General features: G+C 32.0%; 2 protein-coding genes across 2 annotated transcripts; one reads left to right on the plus strand and one right to left on the minus strand.

Moving 5' to 3' along the window:
- Window positions 1-161: 161 nt before the first annotated feature.
- Bet1 (blocked early in transport 1) lies at window positions 162-1,083 on the plus strand. The gene has a single exon (XM_068777339.1). The coding sequence runs from the start codon at window positions 407-409 to the stop codon at window positions 743-745; it is 339 nt and encodes a 112-aa protein (XP_068633440.1). The 5' UTR covers window positions 162-406; the 3' UTR covers window positions 746-1,083.
- Window positions 1,084-4,546: 3,463 nt separating this feature from the next.
- On the minus strand, window positions 4,547-22,320 carry LOC137933341 (oocyte zinc finger protein XlCOF6-like). The gene is made up of 17 exons (XM_068777261.1): window positions 22,219-22,320; window positions 21,466-21,686; window positions 20,639-20,710; window positions 19,857-20,032; window positions 18,238-18,325; window positions 16,654-16,867; window positions 15,981-16,063; window positions 15,346-15,561; window positions 14,880-15,027; window positions 14,163-14,316; window positions 12,752-12,889; window positions 11,731-11,807; window positions 11,139-11,276; window positions 10,494-10,601; window positions 9,455-9,570; window positions 8,425-8,703; window positions 4,547-7,642 (listed from the first exon to the last, which is right to left on the minus strand). The coding sequence occupies exons 2-17, from the start codon at window positions 21,541-21,543 to the stop codon at window positions 7,379-7,381; spliced, it is 2,349 nt and encodes a 782-aa protein (XP_068633362.1). The 5' UTR covers window positions 21,544-21,686; window positions 22,219-22,320; the 3' UTR covers window positions 4,547-7,378.
- Window positions 22,321-22,824: the final 504 nt, after the last annotated feature.

Here is a 22,824-nt window from a genome sequence, read left to right on the forward strand (position 1 = left end):
TCTGATACGTTATGAATACCTTGTTCCTATGTCTTGTCGTTTTAACAATACTTTACCTCTACCTTTGCTACTGATTAAACTAATTGAAACATTTTTCCATAACTAATAATTTCAACCTTTAGATGCATGTTACATAAACAGTTGCCATAGAGAAAATTAATAACTTTTGGTAATGGAAACGTAGTCGTGTCAATTTGTCATTCTTGTGTTATATTAAAACATATGTTATTTACTTACTATTTTAGACATTTAAAATAACATTCTACTCCTGACACCAGTATATAATATAAGGTGCTGAAATATCTATACCAAAACCAACTGAAAACAAATTAGTCCTCGTGTAACTGTAACAGTTTCATCATTAATCTGAGAACATTTAAAGTTCAATACGGCGGGGCGAAGTAGCATGCGGAGAGCCCGGGATGGCTACCAGTATCAACCCGTTCCCCGGGTTGCAACTGAAGATGCTTTGGAGTATGAAAATGAAAGAATGGCAGAGGAACTCAGTGGGAAAATTAACACACTTAAACATATGTCCATAGAAATTGGCAATGAAGTAAGGATACAAGATAAAATTTTACGCGGAATGGATGACGATGTCGACAGAAGTTCAGGATTTTTAGGGAAAACCATGGGCAGAGTATTAAAGCTGGGAAAAGGAAGTCATAACTACTACATATTCTACTTATTCTTGTTCTCAATTTTTGTATTCTTTTTGCTCTATGTTGTTTTAAAATTTAGATGATTTTTTTAAAAGTTTTTTCTTGCTTCCCTTTACGTTTTACATGTAATTATTCATTCCGTTAAAATATATTTATGCTGTATATATTCAATTATTCTTTAATTTGCAGTGTGAAATTTTGTTTTTTCTTCTCATATAAAATGATTTGGTAGTGGCTTCAATATGTTATGTTTATATTGTTTTCAATATGTTATTATGTAAATTGTTTCCAAAGCATTTCTATTCTACACAAAGTTTCATTTGAAATTAGATTGAACTATTGACACAGACCGAAAATAATTTTCTTTTTTTCTGTACTGATTGTTAACTTTTACAAACCTTAGGATAGAGATAAGTTTGTACATATATCACAATACTTTTTTTCCGAATAGTCTTTTATTTTTATTTGCCAATATACAAAATGTTCGAAGTGGAGAAAGTACTCATTTTTTTTAATCTGAACTGTAATAGACCAATAATGTACCATTATAGTTACTTCAATTTTGATCATTGTATTATTTGTGATTGAAAAGGAAATAGCTAGAGCTTTTGAAATTAGACCATAATACTATTAGTTCATTTCTAAGGCTCCAAATAGTTACATATATTAATTCAGATAACTTCCATAGTACTTGTTTTTCTATCTTTTTACACCAAAAACAGGTCAGATATGTAGAATATGTCCTCAGTGACACCTTGGCATTTGAAATTGAAATTATGCTGCTGGTGCAATGAAACTGTGCAGTTCTATCTAAATTGAGTGCATGGAAATGGTCCATGAACTAAAAATTTACTCTGAATGATCAAATGTATTCCAGTTACATCAATGATGGAGTGTTTCAGTACTGTATAAAGATCATAAGAGCCTCGTCTCTGTAAAGTTACAAGTCTTTGTAATGAAACTATGTAGGTTTAATGTGCACCACATGTGCTATTTTCACATCAGAGAAGCCTCACATATACAGGGTGCTTGGTTATCGGAGTAAAAGCTTAGCTGGGGTGAATTTATAGTTCATGTACTGTCAATAAATGCATGATATACCCTATCAACAAATCAATGGATTCAAAAATAATAAAGTAATGTAAGAATAATATAGTAAGGAAAAGGATTTTCAAAAACCCTTTGTGTTCTATAGGACTTGATAACAGTACACAAATTACACGATTGCTAATATTAACATGATTGGGAAGACCTGTCTTTGGAAATCCTACAATTGAAATTATGATGAAACATTAACCACTGCTCCATTATGAATGCAAAACATATTCATGGCAATGCCAGCCTATAAAATATAAGTGAGTTATTTTCCTATAGGTCTTCAAGTTATAACTACTTTTCCAAATGTGCCACGCTATTAAATTTTGTATAAGGCTAGTCGAATATTTTAAAGGCACTGTTAGTTTTATTCAAGTTTAATGAATATAATTATTATAGTTTGTAAAGGAGGAATTTCTGACAGATGTAAGACTTGCTAAAAAATTTAAATTGAATCTAGTAGAAGGTAATGGCAAAAGAAAAGGGACATTAAGACAGCAGAGAATTGTAAAAGAAACTAGACAAACAAAACTGAAAACAATTAAAATCAAATGTATAATAATTTAATAAATGGGCTACAAATCTACAAGTTTTAAAAATTAAAATCATACATTTCACTCAATATGTTACAATATTCATCTCCTACTATTTGTCTGTCAACAGAAATGTATAACCGACAAGATGTGTGCAGAACATGGGAGCAACTGTTAAGTCTATCCAGTAGTAAAGCAACAACACCGCAAGCTTGTTGCACATTATTTTTTCCGCAATACCCATTCAAGCTATCCAAAATAATCGTATTTGGAATATTTTGCCAATCTGGTATTGTCGCAATACTTTCAAGTAATGTATTTAGGGTTTTTGTATAAAGAAAACTTATCATCTTCATGTAATGTCTATTCACTAAAGTAAGATCATGCGATAGTTCAGGTAATTCATTTAATTCTTCTTGTAATATATAAAGCACTTTACCGTTCTTCGCACATAATAAAGCTTTTTCAAACAGTTTAATTCGATTTGTTACTGAATTCTCTAGTATAAACTCACAAGCATTGTTTAACTTATTATATTCTACCATTTCTAAACGCCAACTAACTTGTAAACTACTAAATATTTTCCATCGATTAATCGTTATACAAACTATATAATCATTAATTTAAGGAGGGTAATTGTTGAAAACAATTAATTTTAAGTTTTTACATTAAAGTTATGGAGAAAACCTCGGTTCACAGACTTAGAGGTTATGACTACAATAATTTACTGATATGTCAACATCATCAGACGATTTGAATATCCCCTAATGTTGTCCCATTAATCAGTGTTGTTTCGTAGTCAATTCACTAATATTAGATTCTGACAGATGTAAATAACTTTTAATAAATATATTAATTTATACAATTATTATAATACAAGAGACGAGATACGAATGTGAAAACTTTAGATGTCGGTGTCATAAATGACAAATAATAAAATAAAAGTTAAGTGCTATATCAATATGTACCAAACTTTCAATATAACATATAGTCCCATTGATGATATTTTCTAATGGTGTAAGGCAGGGTTGAGCTACCTTTTTAATCAACAGGACAATTTCATTTTAAAAAAAAATTGGCGGGCCACACATAAAGATACATTAAACGCTGTTTATAATATACATTAGAATAAAAAGTACGGATTTCATAAAACAAAAACAAACAGGAAAAGAATAGAAAAATGAATTTATTTGAAATTTATTATGAGAAGTTGGACGAGGTAAGTACGCTTTCTAACCGTGCATCACTTAGTCTTGATCAGTGATTATTTTTGATTATTGTTTCGGTTTAGCACATTTATTACCATTTTATTATAATTGATTTTATAACAATATAATGACGAGAAAAAGCCGATGAAATAAATTCAATTTTAAAAATGTTTGGTGGATGCGGCCCACACATGCACACCCACCCACACATCCCGGCTATAAGGGATTATGCTATCTTACCGAGATCAGGGTTCCCTGATCCAGGCTGAGCTTAGTGTAAGAGGTTTATAGCAATTATACTTTTTTTTTATTTTTAACTCAGTCATTGCTGCGGTACACTTACAGATGAATTTTCTTTAAGTGAAGTTCATGTTTCTCATTTTTTAAGTCTATCCATATCCTAATAATATCGACTATATTCGATTGTATTTACCAATACGTAGTCTTTTAATTCATTGACCCATTTACTTCAACATTTGTCAGTCCTTTTGTTAAAAGAGGTGATCTCTGCAATTTAAATCATTCGCCCAAAGAAATTATTTACGTTCTTAACTTTGCCTTACGTTCATTGTAATTTAATATTTGCCGGCAGAACGCCTTGAAAAAACACTAAAGGACTATCTATAAATGGTTTTACTTAATCAATAATTATATGGGTTTCCTTTAAAAATTACGATTTGGCGCAAATGTTTGATAATGTCTAGATCGTAAATAAAAACTTAATAATATAACTACATAATAAACATATGGATAGTTTATTAGCTCCTCGATTGTTTGACTTCGTATTGGTATACTATAGACTAATTTAAAAACTATTCTGCATAGATAAATCAAACAAAATTTATATTGCTGTTAAGATTCAAAAACTTTTTTGATAAATCACATCATCGCTACATGGCTGGGGCAACTTATAGCGGTAGCCGACTACATTATTGAAGACATTTCAACAGTGAAGTACTATGACAATAATATTGGAGTCTTTAATAATAATTCTGTTATTTATAGTTTTGTTTATTATATAATAAACATCAATAAAATTTACATTTGGTTACAGCTAGTTATATTACAGTTATTTGAGATGTACAACAAATAAAAATTAGCGACACAATTTATATTTAAATCTTTATGAAAAAATAAAAATTTTATGTGTTGAAACTTGTCAGAACTTCAAGTTATTCAAAATTATATTTATACTCAATGAAAAATGGATTTTGGGAATGTATTCCATTATTTTTATTTCCTTTTAGCTGACCTTCAACAAGTTACTTACACACAAAAATCAGTGTTGCTCACTGAGTGTATAGCACTAAAATAAAAGAAAAGTATTTAAAAAACATTAGCATCTGTATATATTATTGCGTTTTAATTTTATTGAACAACCATACACTGTATGAAATCCATCATCTCAAAATATACCTCAAAATTCACAAGTAATAATTACTAAGAAACAATATCATACATTATTTAATATGGCGTTTATACAATTTGCCATATAGAGATCAGATTAATATTACTTTGAATATTTACCAAAAGTTAGTGCTTGCATATTAAGGAAAATATTTTTATATCAAATTAATCTGAATAGGTGAATGTGCAAGTGAGATGGATAACTAATATCTGCTTGTACAAGTAAGATGGCAACACCTGCTTATGCACAGGCAGAGACTATGAAAATAATTCCTTTTGTTAAAGTCATTATAACTCGTAGAAACTGTATCCAGAAATTCTTAGATTGTAGCTACTTTAAGCAAATGTTCCGAAACTGATCTCTAGTTGCAAGTTTACAGTAAAATACTCTATAAATCAGTCCATTATTAAGTTACAAGAAGAATATATAACATTAAGTCAAGTATAAAACTATCATATCATAATGTTTATAAAATAATACATTGATTTTTACTAACATAACACCTTATATTGAGAAACTAACAATCCCACTAAACAACAATAAGAAAAAATAGATTCATAGAGTAATTCATAACTCATCCATAACATATTAACTAATAATTTGTTTTTCCTGGGATTATGTATAGAGGATTTGGAAAGTATTAGACCTTGGTAATCATTAATTAAAATTTTAAACATTTTCACCACCATGATCATTGTAAAATATTTTATTATTGTAAGTGCATATACATATATATTACACTAGTTTTTGTACAATTTAACGTGTTTTCATTAACAGCGTAACTTAAAAATTTCACCCACTACCATTTTGTATCTGTAAAGGTTATTGTTTCTAAAAGTTATCCAATTAAGTTTCGTTATAAAATTTAGCAGCCCCATGTTTAGTCCTTTAGCAGCTGACATCAGAGTTGCTGTGATAATTTACAGTCTACCAAAATTAACCTTTCTGTTTCATGGGATTATTATTTAAGATATTTATTATATTATTTAAGATAGTATTAAAAGTTCTGCATTCAGCCCCTTATTAAAGTATCAGGTTTCAATTTGCAGTAATAAAAATTACATTCAAAGAATGCAAACAACAGATGTGTGCTACGCTGCTTTATGGTACACTATATCACTTATTACCTGGACACTATTAATTTTAACAAGAAAATCACGAAGGTTATTATAATCACTCTCATTAACATATGATGCATTAAGTTGATTCCAGGCCTGTCATTAAAACTATTCACCATACATTAACTCTTACTATTGAGTCCTAGTGGGCCTGGATAGTGTTTGAAACAAAGTTTTTATATAGATTATAAATCCGAATTCATGTATAGTATTAGAATAAATTTTTGAGAAATCCATTTGTTGCCAGCAATATCAGGAAGAAGTAGTTCTACCAACTACAATTGAAAACACATTTATTTACATATTTTTTTACTTTTTAATTTGAAGATATATCGCAATAACAGTTGTTTATTTTTAATCCCTATAATACAGTACCCTTATAATTATCATACTGAATAATCTACTTTAACAGATTGTTAAAATAACAAAAGCTTTTAAATAATAAATGATATGGATCAATGTAAAAATCTCAAACAAATGTTTTTAAGATTATTCATGTAGTTGAAACAGATTCAGAAATTTATTTGCGCATTTATTTTTAACTCGACTTGTATCGTCGAAAGGACTTTTAGATACTTTTTGGTATTATAAACAATTAATTTTCAAAAAGATATACATGAATTTATTTACACAAAGACCACTATCATTAATAACATATATACATGTTTATATTAAGTTACCCTCCTAATATTATATCAATGCATTACTCCAATCTTTGTGTAAATGTAAACCATAATTTACATATTAAGTATAACAATGAAGCCACAAGCTTCATGCCTGTACAACTATTAACTTTGCTAAAGCATTCGATATCAATAGTATAAGCACAATGGCACAAACAGATCAACATAAAAATGTTTAAGTGCGTGGATGTGCACCCAACTCTTTTTAAGCAATTTTGAAATTTAGCCGTTTACTCGCAACATTACACAAATTTTTGGATCTAATTGGTAAATACAAAGTTCTTCAAACCAAACTGTTGTGCTTGACACATTCATGTCTGATGCGTTTCACTGATGTATAGTCAGCAATCAGTTCAGCAATAAATAATTGTTATTGTTATTTCTAATTATAATTTGTAAATATGTTTTATACTTAGGGAATTGAACTTTGACTCTATACTAATTTAAAAAAAATATGATTTCTGCTTCATAACACGGATTTTATTATTACTTCTTTTGTTATAATATTTAAAAATTCTCATTCAAGTTGCGGGAATATGTATTTTTTTCTATTTTTTAACAACATTTTTTGTGAACGCGTTCTAAGGAACGTAATATTACCGTTTAAAAAAGAGTTGGGTGTATGTTGTTTACACACGTGCGTCGCGGAGTTGTTGGTGTACGTCCGTGCGTCAGATGTGGACGGGCACGTGCAGCAGCAGCGCGTCGCGTCTTGGGAACTCGAGCGAGCACATCTCGCACTTGTAAGCAGCGGCGGGCGAGTGGGGAGAGTCGGGCGACAGCGGCCCGGGGGACGAGGGAGGAGAAGGCACCGAGCATGTCGATGGCGGGGACGGCGGCGACGGAGAAGGCATCGCCGTCCCGGGTGAAGGCGAACGCGGCGCAATCGCACGGAGGTCGTCCGCAGGATGCCTTGGAGGTCTGCGGCTACGCACCTAATAACACGTTTTACAATACAATACCGACGTAGCACGAAAAATTGCCCGTCTGAAGTGGCAATGTACGTGACACATGGCATCGACAAAAAGTTCTCGAGTGGCGACCACGAACCGAAGCAACTAAGTGGACCGACGACATACTTAAAATTACAGGAAGTCGCTAGATGCGGGCAGCGTCCGCTACGCTGCACTTCGCTTTGCAATGGGCGTCTATCGGCCGATATGATGATGATAGTACAATATCACCCACAACTTATTAGTCATTTAAATCGACCACTTAATCAAACTGATTTACCAAATGACGATAGATGCGTGACATTTCCAACCAGTCCTATTGAATATCTACGGGGGATTCTTATATTTATTAGTGGATATCGTAAGGCAGAAATGATAATATTGAATAAATTAACTGGTCATTAAATCTCTTATGCAGGCCGTAAAAAAAATATCTCCAGTATTTAATAGCATTATTATTGAATTTCAACAACAAAATTTTGCATAACAACATGTCGTCTGTACTAGTAGCCTTGAGAAATTCATTGGTACAATTCATCAGTCCAGTTTTCTCTTATAATTATACTATACTATAAATTGAATTTAAGCTCGAATTTGGTAACAATATTGTTTATGCACTACTGCTGACAGAGTTACAATTATAAATACTATTACCATACAAAGGAGTAAGTTGTCTTACAGAATCGTCCCAGAAGTGCCTTTTAAGGAGAATCAACTGCCAACGTGTTGTTCTGCCTAGAGCATACACCTAAGAAGAAGGTTACCTGTTTAGTTCCGGGTCGGGGCTCCTCAGTATGTATCATGCGCGGTCGCGAGGGTGGTTGCTGAGCGCGCCGCCGCCGCCGTCGCGGGGGCGAACTGCTGTGGTGTGGCGGAGATATGGTATGTTGATGAGGCGAGGGGTTACTCCGTGACGGAGACGCGTTCGAAGCAACCGAAGCACCTGATGGAGATGGTGGACGCTCGGGTTCTTCCCACTCTTGTTTAGGTGATACAAGTTCTGTTTTCAGTTTTCGCCGGCGCTTGTATTTCCGAGGACCACTCTATATTAACAATAATTTAGACAAATTAATTAACACGTTATATGCTTTTAGACCAGTAAGCCTAGCGTAAAATCAATTAGGGCCAAGCCAAAGTCAGGAAATCAAGTAACTTGATCCATAAGTAATTTTCGGATTAAACTTTTAATACATTTTTATTTTTCTTAACTTAAAATTGATTCTCAAACTATGTACACCAAAAATAAATTTATATTCTCTTGCAGTTTTTCCATTTTTTTCTATCTATTAAATTATTATTTAAATTTTAAAATTCTTAATTCATTATAGAATGGATTATACTCTTATTAAAATCAAAATGAGTCTTGCACCTCTATGGATAAAGCCTCAGACAAGAAATAAAGGAAAGAAATTCAATGGTCCCATTACATATTTTCTTAAAATAATATAAATAGCCATCTTCTTAGAAGTGCAGTGTAGAAATACTATACACACTAAGATTCTTTTTTTTTAATCTAGAAACAGGAGCTTTTTGAGCTTTATCTGGGATTGAGTCAGTTATTTTCCAATATGATGCTTAGCAATTAATTTTTTTTTAAAAATTCATTTTTATTAACATAGATCATCATATTTAAACATGAGATAATACAGCAGCATCAGATCGGTTATTTCACTTATTAGTCCATAATTTAGAATTATTGTTTAAATTAATTAAATGAATAATTTCGACTTTTGAATATTGTTTGACTTTGTGATTAAGATTAGTTTATATTCATAATACAGTTAAAACCATTACCTGTGGCTGTCTTTTCAAAGCTGTGTTGGCGTCGCAATGCTGTATCAAATGTTGCACCAATTCCACGCTGGAGTGCAAGGTACGTCCGCATACCACGCAGCAATATGCATTTCCGCCTATTTAAGCATTATTTCTTAATTAATGACTATTTCTAGTTGCATTTTAATATAATAATTATAATTTTACGTATGTATGGTACATATTTTTTACTTATTACTTCTGAGTTCTGGCTTTCTACCTATCCTAAACTCCCCAAGTTGTATCTGTCAGCACCTAATGACGAAAGTCTACAATGTAGATTCTACATGTGATGTATGTTGAAAATGATGACAAGAAAACGTGGTGTGTCACTTTGTACCTCATTGTCAAGATCACAGTCGCTTACCTTGACATCGAGAAGGCTATACCCGGGATTACTCTACAAGATCTAATCAGGTATGAGAGGATCCTTAAAAAAACAAAAGTAAATGACATGGCAACTGTTTGGCAAGTTTTAGAAGGATCCTGGACAGCTAAGCGCACCGTATAGTCAACGGTGCGAGGCTGATTGGATGAAGGCTGCTTTCGGAAACATGTTTGCCTTTATCAGCAGTGGACGTCCTGCAGTTAAAAGATGACAATGACTCGCCTTCTTGGTGTAGACCAATTTGCATTTATACTTATATCGGGTGCTCTGGCACTGGTTTACAAAACAAGTTCCAGAGTTCATGACTTTGGTCGTAAGAAGAGTTTTGATGAACCTAGACTATAGAGCTATATAATATATCATCTATCATTTTGCATGGAGTACTAGGTGGCAAGGGTCCCCAAAAGGAGGCCCATTTGGCTTCTATTATTAAATTATTATTCATAATTATGTAATTCTGCGAGACAGAACAATACAGTAATATTTTTCTTTAAAAATATTATTTTAAAAATGACTACGAAATTTACCAATTTTTTCCTTTATATACATAAGTTTTCGCGAATGTCGTAAATATGATGACGGCAAGCTCGTCTTGTCTAGGGTATGTATACATAAGTACGTTGGGTGACGTACCGTTGGCGCGTCGGTCGGGCGCGGAGTGGTGCGAGCGCACGTGTTCACGCAGTACAACGCGCTGATTAAACGCACGCGGGCACACTGCACACGCATACGGCTTCTCTCCTGTAATCAACCAACAACATTCACACTTAGTTTCTAATCTAAGAACATTATATCAATATGTTTTCATCGCTCTAAGCTTTGAAATATAAAACGTGTGTTATTATTCTCGTGTTTATATAGGCTACGGTGTCTTTTATAAGACTTCGCGGTTATAAAATACAGTATTTAAAGTGAAAAATAAAAAAAGTCTCTTTGATTTACTATAGATTTTCAAGTTGAATACAAAACAATGCACTGTTTTCATATTACTTTAGTTTTAGTTTGGTTGATTAGCAGTAATTTATCGGTGTCAACTTTTAAAACGATATGACTAATAAAATACTATTATGTATGTTTTATTAGTTACAATGGTATTATTATATAAAATAATTACAACAATAAAGTATTGAAAACGGCATTGTGCGGCAGAATTGACAAATTAACAAAGAATTCTCGATAACAACGCAATATAACAATGAGATGTAACCTGCTTAACCAAGATACCTACAGTCATTACACGAAATTCAAAAGGACTTTTTAGAACCAATGGATAATTACCAGTGTGTATCCGCTCATGCTTCCTTAGGGTTCCGCCGTCAGCAAACGCTTTCCAGCAGAAGCGACAAGCGTAAGGGCGCTCGCCGGTGTGGATCCTTACATGTATCTGTTGCGAACTGCGTGATCCAAACACCTTTCCTGTTAAACAAATATTTTTGAGCATATTTCTTGTGAGGTCACAAGGACCTCAAGCCATTTACATCATGTGTGGTTTTTATTTTTAATGTAAAGCAACATAAAAGTAAAAATATACTTCAGCACTATTTGTCGAAGTATGAATATTTTCACATGTGCAGTGTAATCAAATTTGAAATGTGGAATACATATAGCCTATAGAAAGTACAAAATAAATTTTATAAAAACTTAACAAATATTTATGTATACATATATGTATATATAAATATATATTTATGTATATATATATATATACACATACACACACACACACACACACATATATATATATATATCTCTGGAGATAAGTTGTAATAAAATTTACCTTCTTACACATGTGCATTAAACTTAAAGCCATCAAGTTTTATTTAACTATATGTTAAATATATTTCTGTTTAAATACATAACAGTTACTTACCACATTCTCTACACGGAAATTGCCTCGAATTACTCGACGACGATGCGTTGTTTCTACCCCGTCCCATCTTTTTCAATCTGCAAGTAATACATTCTTTTAAAATTTATAGCATGTTGCATAGTTTTTCTTTTAAAATTCATAACATATTGCATAGTTTGTTTCGTGTTATATTGTTTCACGTAAGTAATTTTTTAGTAGAACTATAAAAAGTGTTTTGTTGAGCGAAAAATATGTAAAATTTTTACATTACATTAAATACATAAAACTCAAAACTATATGTCCATATATAGCCATCCATTTATATCGTTACTTACATGATTTTACACAGTAGTATTTTATTTATTAAGAAATTGTGCTCATTTTGCCTAATCACAATACAGGGAAATACCCTTTTATTTCTAATGTTTTTGGGCAAAGACTTTTCCAGCAACAAAGTAAATTCCTCAAAAAATACGATTCTTTTTCCTTTCTATTTGTGCCTGTCTCATTCAAGATATGATCTTGTTATTAAATATGATCTTTACTATCAATGCCAGTTAATATTAGCAACATGAGTGTGTAAATTAATTGTGCTAGTTAAGATTTAATTGAACATAATAACTCATGTTTCAAAGTTATTAAACAACTGTGCTGTGTTGAGAGAGATTTGATATTAGATATAACTCAATTTATTTTACAGCTTGGTAAAGCGTTAAAGGTGTTTTTACACACCATTACATTGTATTATATTACATACCTTTGCTTTATATGACTCTACAGTGCAACGCTTTTTAATCTGTGTTTCGATGTGCATCGGAAAACTCATCGGAACAAGACGATGATAACATTTTTCGTAAAAAAGAAATACATTGAAAACACTGTTTTGCACATTTTTAAAATCTCTCTAGGTGGACCGACGATATATTTAAGGCCACCGGAAATCGCTGAAGGACCGCAGCGCAAGGCATCTTTGGAAATCTGTGTGGGAGGCTTATGCCTTGCAGTGGGCTTCTATTGGCTAAAAAGAAAAAGAAAACAGAACCTGTTGGTCGCGGGGCGATGTCTCTCTGCGTGTCCCTCGGCATGTGCCAGCAGTTGCAGCGCGTCGGTGCAACTCTCCCCGCACACGTCGCATGTGTGCTCCGCCCACGTGCTGCTTGTGCTGTCGTGTCGCTTATAGCTGAAACGTTTAATGACATATACCAGGCGTGGCCAAACTGTGGCTTGCAAGGCACATGCGGCTCTTTCAACGATTATTTTTGGCTCCAATTAATAGTCTATTTATTTTAATATCCACATTTATATAACCTATGTCAGCTCCTGGAAAATCGCAACAAATTAGTGGTGTGAATAATAATTATTATTATTCCACCATAAAATTAGCGAAATCCAAACACCGAGCATAATGAACTAACTGACATATTAAGTATTATTAGATTGGTTTTAATTAAATTTTGAAAAAGTAACACGCAAAATTTGGCTCTTTGTGTCAAAATTTTCTTGTGCATATAGTATCTTCCATCCTGCGTTCTGTGAACGTTACCTTAACTCAGTGATTCCCAAAGTGGTCTATATCGACCCCTAGGGGTCTATGACAACCTGCAAGGTGTCTACGTCAGCGAAAAAAAAATTTAGGGGTCCATGAAATGAAAATGGGGGTCCACGATATTGGATCTCAACACATACACTGATAGTACCTATTTACTTACATCATACTATCTTATAATATCAAACATTTACATTATTTATAAAAGTAGCTATGAAGAAAAAAAGAAACAGACTGGACATCATTAGCCAAGGAGATTTAAGATTCACCCTTACAAAATTGACGCCAAATGTTGATAATTTATTATTAAAGCATCAAGTTCATCCTTCTCACTAAAAATATTGACTTATTGCTTATGTTATTTTATTTATAGTTTATTATATGTTTATTTAATGTTACGTATATTTTACATAACAGATACAAAATTTTATTTTGAGTAGTTTAAATTCAATTAATAAATGTATAAATTAACAACAATTTTACTTTGAGTTTTCAACACTAAACTTCACTACAGTTAGAAATTTACAGGAAATCAATATCAGGTAAGTAGGGTACCCTAGTAATAGTCTACCCCACACGGAAAAACATGGCAAGGGGTCTACAACACAAAAAGTTTGGGGAACTCTGCCTTAACTGCCACAGCTTAATTTGTGTCTTATATATATAATAAACATTAGAACTGATAGTGTTGGAATTCAATTTTTTTTCCTCTATATCATGCAATTGACGATGAATAGATGTTTTAGACGATAACGAAGAAAGAAAAGTAAAAAAGTATTGTGGTCTCCAGAAATATGAGGTGTGAACACTACAGAGATAATAATAAATATTTACTTTTAAGATTTATTAAATAACGCTCGGGTATTGTGTTGCTATTGTTATATAATGTATGAAACTGATGTTTTACTTATGCGCAGCTGCAACATGCCGGTTCAACAAGTCCACTCGTTGGAAAGCGACGCCGCAATCTTGGCAAAACAACTCGGGGCCGCGAACATTTTCAAAAGCCCCGCGTTCGCCACTCTGCGCCACCGGCGATATACGGAAGTCCAAATCGTCATCTGTACGGATAAATCATGTTAAGAAATAAGGAATTTATTAAGAGCTGTTAGTTATATATTTATACTTTTTATAACAATCCTGTATACTAAATAGTATCCCAGGAATCGAACCCACAACCTATTATCACAAGTCTGTGACAGTGCAACAATGCTGATAAAAAATTTAGGTAATTTTATTCTGTAATGTATTATTGCATTATTACAGCACTACTCTACCGACCTCAATGTCCGAAATGTTCTGGGTTTTCTCAACGTAAAATCTAAGAAGTTGAAACTGGAATGCTTAAGCATTCTACTTTGCAAAAGACTTTCCCTGGCCTATTCTATTCTGATGATTACATGTAAGACTACATTAGTCTTAATACTGATAAAATAAAAGAAATGTATGGCACATTGCTAGACTATGCATAAAATAACTTTTCTTTTAATGGAAAAAACATCAAACAAACATCAACAGATTTGACGTTTTATTTTCTATAGGAAAAAATAGATTTAACCGATTGCCATAGCCTTCCAAACAGCCCTTTATATAAATGATGGATATGTACAAATGCAGTACTTGCCGGAGTTTGTCTGGTCGGTGGAGGGCTCGCGGCGCGTGCGAGGCGCGGCGTGCGGGTGCCGCTGCGCCGCGTGCGTGCTGAGCGCCTCGCGTGACCAGCACAGTTCCCCGCACTCACCACACTCCACTGGCGAGTCGCCTCCGTGGATCTGATAATGATTAAAAATAATCAAGTTTTTACTATAATCTATAAATATATATTATTTTCAACTTTGCATCATTTACAGCACAAGTTTCCAAGTTTTTACGTACCATCGCCCTTTTAAACTAACATACATAGACTTGTTACAGAATCCTAAACCGAATTGATTATAGTTAATACTTATAAATAGCAATCTCTGGCTACATATATGACTGCATTTGTGTAGATTTATTTTGAATTATTGTAATTCTGTCGACAGGAAAGTTAAGAATGTTTCTTAGTCATACCACTGTGAAGTTTGTTAGTGGCGTTCATGTTATATTACCCTGGCGTGTGACTGTAGAGCCTTTTCCCTTGCAAAGCCAACACCGCAATGTCGACAAACAAAAGGTCGCGCAGGATCTGCAGGTGGCGGAGGTGTAGGTGGTGCCGGTGGCGGCTCGGGTTCCGATGGCGGAGTAGGCGACCGCGGCGGCGCAGTCCGCGTTCGTCTCTGCCATTGTTGGGTCCGCGCCGACGTCATATTTTCCCAAACGCCGTTCTAAAATATAACAATCTTTGTAATTTTTTACAACTTTAAATTACCTTGAAATGTTACTTGAATTGTCTGAAGAGGCAGTAGGTGGGAAGCCCCCCCCCCCCCATAGTTAAGGCCGCGGGAAGTCGTTAGATACGAGCAGCGCGAGATCGGTCATCGTGGCGATCTTAGGCGAAGGTATGATATGAAGATAATGATAAATGTTTACTACAAATATCATTCTAATATTTATTTAACAATAAAGATACAAAAAAGCATTGTGAAAATAACTTGTTTTCTTTATTTATGAAATTATCGCATATTGTCACTTTTTATTGTTGAAATATTGACGAAAAAAAAAACATTCCACACATCAACATATTTTGTTTGTTTAACTTTCGTCGATTTTCCAAAGTAGCTAAATGAATAGAACTATTACTAACCTCCTCTGGTTCGGGATTTTTTTTTCGACGCCCTCTCTTTTTCTTTGGTTTATTTACTGTAGTGTAATCAGCTAAAACATCGTCTGTAAGCAAAAAATATAAGCTATTATTTCAAAATTATGTACCATAATTATTGTAACAATTTAACAATTACACAAAATTTTTCTCGGGTAGAGTCTAATTAGGAACTGTAGCTATTGAGCTACAAGGGCTAGGCTAGGCTACAATTGAGATACAAGGCAGATATATTTGTGAATTATAAGCTACAAGGCTCCACATCAATATGCAGATGTGTCAATATGCCTTGTAGCTTATAATTCACAAATATACATGCCTGCCGAAAATTTAATTAAAATATAAGTCGCAAATATTAACTATAAGGCCATCACATTTCAAATCTATTTAAAACACTACATTATATTGTTAATAAACACAGTTTACTTGAGGTGTTACATCCATAACTCCTCTTTACAGACAATGTATGGAAGAGAAGATTGTTGTAGCATCCTATAAGGCCATTCACACTTTCAGGGCATCTCTCTCTATGATAGGGGGCAACATCAAAGGTCTGCTAGGAATTCTTGAGAAGTTGCTTTGGCTTTAATCGAGATCAGACAACACAACCCATGTTTAGTTGTCTTGTCCAAGGTGGTGAAATTAATTAATAGCTTACCATAGTCAAGTGTGTCAGCGTGGTCCGGGACAAACGCGTGCACCTTGAGGTGGTTCATGAGGTCGCACTTGCGCACGTAACGCACGCCGCACAAGTTGCACGCATGTGGACGGTCGTTTTGATGGGCAACCATGTGATTCATGAGCGCCGCTTTCTTGCGAAACCGGCGTGAGCAAAAGTCACAGGGCCATGGGCGCATAGCTGTATATTCATCCTGCATACCACATAAACATATTATTAGCCTCATAGACATATAGATATTAATTCACTTGTGTATAAAATAGACTTAAACCATATTACTTCTAACTGTATTTAGTCTAGCTATAATATATTTTTGCAAAGACAAATCCTTTTTTTTTCTATGTTATGAATTATTTATGTACTTTATATATATTAATATAATAGCATTGTAATTATAATTAATTTTAAAAAAAATTGGTTTTGGCTCTATGCATGCTTTGTATAATGCTATTTCTGCACATTGGATTTTTTTTTCACCTTTCTACATTTAATATAATAAGAATCTTTATTATATTTTAGCGCAAAAACGAGCAAACACTATTAATATTTTCATAAGAATGATTAAATAAAAATTGTGATGTAACATCATGTTTTTGTAACAGGCAAGAAGTATAGAGATATTAGATGGGCCCAAAGAATGCATCCTTTCAGATAGAAAAGTGAGAAAAAGGATGTTCATTCTAATATAACAAATAAAAAAAACAACAACATACAGTGTTTGCATAAATAAATTAATATTAATAAAGATAACAGTCTCTAAAAGCTACTCAGTGATGAAACTTCTCTAGTTATTACTAATACAAGTCTCTTGTTGACAGAATAGGTAAATAACACTTAGAGTAACAATTATTTGTCTTTAGTAATGTATATAAAGCAATGGTTTTGAATTGTAGAAAGTGATAGAAAATAAATAAAATATCTCAATGTTATACCATCAGTGATTGTCATTTCTTTTTAATAGTTAAATAGCCTTGCTTGAAAACGTCAACTTTTGTTAATTTATGTTTATTGTAAATCAAAGATGAAAGTATAATTTAAATGAGAAAGCACTCTCCTTATAAAGTGTAAGATTAGATGTTTTCCACCACATAGGGCCATGTGAATTATCCTAGGGCAAGCCACATTGCCTAAGTGTTTTTTTTTTTTTGTGGTTAGCAGTGCATGTGCTATAATAAGCAATTTATACTAAAAATGTAAGCCTATAAGCTTGCAGCCAGCAAGATCTTGAACAGAAGTTCTTGAGTAAGCCTTTGAACTTGGTTACTACAAGAAGGTTTAGTTTAAGCTCCTTGGGCATTCTGCCACCAGTTAAATGACTAACATTTTTAAGTGAGAGAGAACTATTGATATTGTTGTAATAAAAATGGTTGAAATTTAATATATCTAAAAATGTTAACACCATATATAATATAAACAAAAATATGAACAGAAATTAACTTTACAGTTGCACATTTACAAAAAAATTAACTTTAAGCAAATATTGGAAAAAGCAAAAGTCGGTACATTAGATGCGTGTTTACAACACACAAGATACAAAGAATAGTTTGAAACTTTTCAACTCACTTGGTCAGTTGGTAATGGAACATCAATATCATTTTCTACTTTGACATCGGACACAGAATGTACTAATTGTTCTAAAGGCACTTCCACCCTGAAATTAATTACACACAATTGTTATTAGTTGATAATATTTGTTTCAATAAAAATCATTGGGATTTCTTTAGCTGAATGTGATTTAAGAACACAAGTAACAACGAAGACCACACACAATCTGTGATTAAGACAATCTTTGGGGAAGCCTAGACTTTATAGTTGACATCCATCAGCTAACATGAAGATGATGAAAAACAGCCTTAACCTCAGAAAGACAGAATTTGCTGCTTGCTTGTTCAGTACAAATTGATAAAAGTCACAAAATCCTTTTTGATTATTGTCAAAGTTACATAATTCCAGCCTACCAAGATTTAAAATCCCTGTCTACATTCTATATGTTATGCCATGTAATGGGGTATGGATTTTAACACGTTCCCTGTCCCGTGTGGCGTATGCGCCCCACGCTGAACTTTCCGTTCAAGCCATTTGGTACTATCATTGTAAAATGAAGAATTTTTTAAAAATTCAATATGCAGTCAGTTACGGGTATCCTAGTACTACTGCTGATGCCTTCATTTAATCGTGGGGCGTATACGCCCCACGCGGCGTGGCGGACAATTTTGTTTCGCCATGACTTGTTTTCTGCATTCTTCGCAATGCGATTAGTCATTTATTCGCATGTCGTTGATACAATATGTACTGCTTTACTGAAGCTGGGATTGATTTATAGTTCAGTGTGTTAAACGAAGGAAATACGGTATGTACATATTATTTAAGTGTTATAAGTTCGGATATTTTGCATTAACACAAGGTTGCAATTTTTCTCGCCATTTCTTTTTCAGACCTTTTCCAAATTTTACAATAATAACTCCTTATAAGCAGATATGGCCTCACACAGCAACAGTGTTTCTAGTGATGTGTGATGATTCTGACGTGCCACTCGCACTCGACACGAATTAAAAAAAAAGAAGGCCACTTTAATTCGATAAGAAGGCGGTGTAAAATTTGTTACGAAAGAAATGTTAAAATATTTGGTTCCAAATCAGCAAGAAACTCTACTGTGAAAGTTGTAACATTCTGCGATAGTTGTGTAGATAAACCACTTATTTATGCCATGCTTTAACAAAGTTCATCATAACATCCCTTTGTAATTGCTTACAAACTTTAATTTAATTAAAATATTATATTTTGAACTGATGTAGGCATGATAAAAAACTTATATGTGAGGATACAACTTGCTTAGTAATGTTCAGCCAGGTATTTGTTAAACTAATTCCTAGAAAAATAAATTTATTCGTTTATTGTGTTATGCATGTTAAACTATACAACCTTTTCTTGATAATTATGATTTTTGCAGCATTTTATTGATTGTAAGGCATTCACCAGAAACAAAATAATACAAGTGTAAAGCGAGGCCTGAACGGAAAGTCTTCAAAAAACGGTCCGACAAAGAACGTGTTAAATAAATATAAATGTTAATTCTATTAAAAAATCATAACATAACAATAAGTTTATAATGTAAAGAGGCTTATATTAATAGGCTGTGCCAGTTTTGGTAGTATTTGCTATAATATATGAAAATAGTTTACCTTTCTTGACCGCCAGACAAGACCCAATCATCTGTAATGACCTCTTCAGTCACACATTCAACATTTAAGTCATCTGTTAATTCAGTTGTGTCTGCATAACCAACTACATCTTGTGACAAGTACATTAAGTTTTCTGCAGCCATTTGATCAGTGTCAGCAATGATATCTTCAGATGTCTATAACAAAAAAATAATTTTAAAAATTATTTATTAAATAAATCTAATAAAAATATATATTAAAATCAAGTAAAAAGCTATATACAAGGTATGTAAAATAAAAAATGATCCTAAATTTTAATTATTGTCCCTAGTACGAGGTCACTCTTTTATTTTTAAACACCGTTGAATAGGTTTTGTTATTCTTGAATTTGCTTTAAATCCATCTTATTTGGACAAAGTCAAGGAGAAAGCACTGAAGGTAAAAGCCCGCCTTGTTTAATTGAGCAGATCCTTATCACACTGGATATCTTAATGTCATTATCCATATAGGTCTATAGGTAAAAACAAATGAATAGTAATGAGTCACATCTAATTGTACCTCAAGATCATTTACATTGAGGAAAAAAATGGAAAGCAAGTATTAATCTACACAAGATAAACAACACATTTATTAAATTTTTTGTTATAGTGCAAAATTGATGATTTCATTTTCCCAAGATATTTCTTGTATATAACAGTACATTATTGTAATTTAAAAAAATATATATATAAGTTAATAGTCACAAATTTTAATCAACATATTTACTTAGCTCTGGTAACTATTTTACAGAACATAATACAAACCATTGTAGAATATGATACAGATTGTACACCTTCAATTTCACATATTGATGATTTTTCATGCTTAGGAGAGGTCTGAAATTCAAGTTAAAAATTAAAATTAGAGGATAAAAAAGACATCCACAATATATAACAAAACCAACTATTTAAAAACAAGACTTTTGTAAAAATGACTAACTAATATAAATATTAGACAGTAATTTTATCAGTACTAGTACATTTTATATTATGCTAGAACCCAATGTGCCAATATTTGCAGCACATAACACAGTGACTTAAAAAAACACTTTTCAAAAATAAAAATGAAATAAACACTAAAAACCATAATGAACATAAGAAAACATTATTTAACACAGAAAATTCAATTGAGATTTCATAATTTTTGACCTATTAGTTTTATTTGTAAAATAAAACAAAAACCAATATATATTAAATCAAAATTGAATCATCATAAACATTTGAATTTTGCCTGCATAATATTACAATTTATATCCTTAATAGTGTATTGCATTTCATTACATTAGGTGTTTATTTATTTACTTAAAAAAATTAAAAATTCTAAAATAAATAATCCATTAAAGGTCTCTCCCAAGATCAATTTATAACTAGAGTCGACATTCATTGTATATTGAGAAAAGCAATTTTTTTTGAGGATTCAATTTTATAATACTAACTGCAATTTTATAAATTAAAATAATTATATAAATAGATAGAAAAAATTTAACTCTTGTTGGTAGACAACATGACAGACAGAAGTGATATTGACATAAATATCAAAACACACCCACTCATATTAGTATTAGAAATATGCTTAACAACATCATATATACCTTTATAATAACCTCCTCCCAGTGAAGGTTGAAATCAACTCCTGATGGTTCCATTATAAAATACTTTTTTTCCTCCATAAGTTAATTGGATTGTCCTTTCTAATACTTATGTTATATGCCCATAAAGTTCGCACTGAATCATTGTAATGGCATTTTTGGATAATTACATAAAATTAAACAATAATTTTATTTTTATAACACAATGGCATTGAATTATTTCACTGAAAGTAAATAGAATATTTTTTTATAAATATTAAAGGAAAAATTAAGCAATATGTATATTGAGTAAATAATGATTAATAATAATTAAACAACCACTGAAAACTTGTCAATCGATTTTAACATTCCCAACATCAAGCAAATCAAAACATCAACATAACCTTATTTACCTAAACATTAGTCAACAATGGGAAACCGAGTCTTTATACTGTAAAATCTATATTGCATTTAACAATTTACATTATTATTATCAATCTCGTTGTATTATTCACAAAAAGACCTAACAAATATGGTGTCAAAACTATAAATTACATAGGTTAGAAGTGTCAATAAGAAAGGTTAGCCAACGTATACTATAACTTGATTTCTTTTAAGGATAATTATAAAGTAATCGTCTAACAATAACTCTACAAAAACTTATGTACAATTTATAATTACGTTTACATGACGCAATCACAGAACTTATCAATAGTTCAACATGGATGAAAACACAGGGTATAATAAAAGTAGTGCAAGAATATAAGGATTACGCACCTAATGATACAAATAAAGTTTGTACAATGTTTTCCATTCGTTGTATAGAGATTTTGCTTTTATTTTTACAATTGTTGGTTACTAAGCAAATGGTAATCTTGAAAGAATATCGTCAGTTTCCAAAATTTCATGTACACGTACAGATTATACAAATATAGTGTAGCGATTAAATTGTACAGTCGGATTTATTAAAAACATTTTTAATGCTTGTATTTTGTTAATATTTTTTAAGATTACAGAGAATAAATAATATTAATTTAAATAATAAAGTTCTTTCAAAACATCAGCTCAAAACAAAAACCGAGGTAGAAATTATTTAGTAAATAATATATTGTTTATGCGGGGATAATACTAATAGATAAAATAATAGTTTTTAAAAAATGTTAGTTTTAGATAAATAATAAAAATGTAATTTTATGGAAAAAATTATTCAAATCGCATTTTTGTAGTAATATTGTTAATTGCTTATTCAATCGCACATTAAGTTTAAGTAATAACGTATAAGAAAAAAGGCATATCCAGGGATTAAAAGTTTTAAAAACACATATATATATGTACATATATGCATGTATATATCCACATGTACATGTATATATATAAACATGT

The sequence above is a fragment of the Battus philenor genome, unplaced genomic scaffold, assembly GCF_028537555.1.
Source record: "Battus philenor isolate CCGP_79_NKW_IND1 unplaced genomic scaffold, ilBatPhil1.0.hap1 SCAF_13, whole genome shotgun sequence".
In the NCBI taxonomy this organism is placed as follows: Eukaryota; Metazoa; Arthropoda; class Insecta; order Lepidoptera; family Papilionidae; genus Battus; species Battus philenor.

What these genes read in the sequence shown, in the direction of transcription:
- Bet1 (XM_068777339.1), top strand. Translation starts at nt 407, where the DNA reads ATGCGGAGAGCCCGGGATGGCTACCAGTATCAACCCGTTCCCCGGGTT.
- LOC137933341 (XM_068777261.1), bottom strand. Translation starts at nt 21,543, where the DNA reads ATGGAGGAAAAAAAGTATTTTATAATGGAACCATCAGGAGTTGATTTC. An exon ending in GGGAGGAGGTTATTATAAAG is followed by an intron (nt 20,711 to 21,465) that starts GTATATATGATG and finishes CTTGAATTTCAG; the next exon opens with ACCTCTCCTAAGCATGAAAA. An exon ending in CGCTGACACACTTGACTATG is followed by an intron (nt 16,064 to 16,653) that starts GTAAGCTATTAA and finishes TTTTGCTTACAG; the next exon opens with ACGATGTTTTAGCTGATTAC.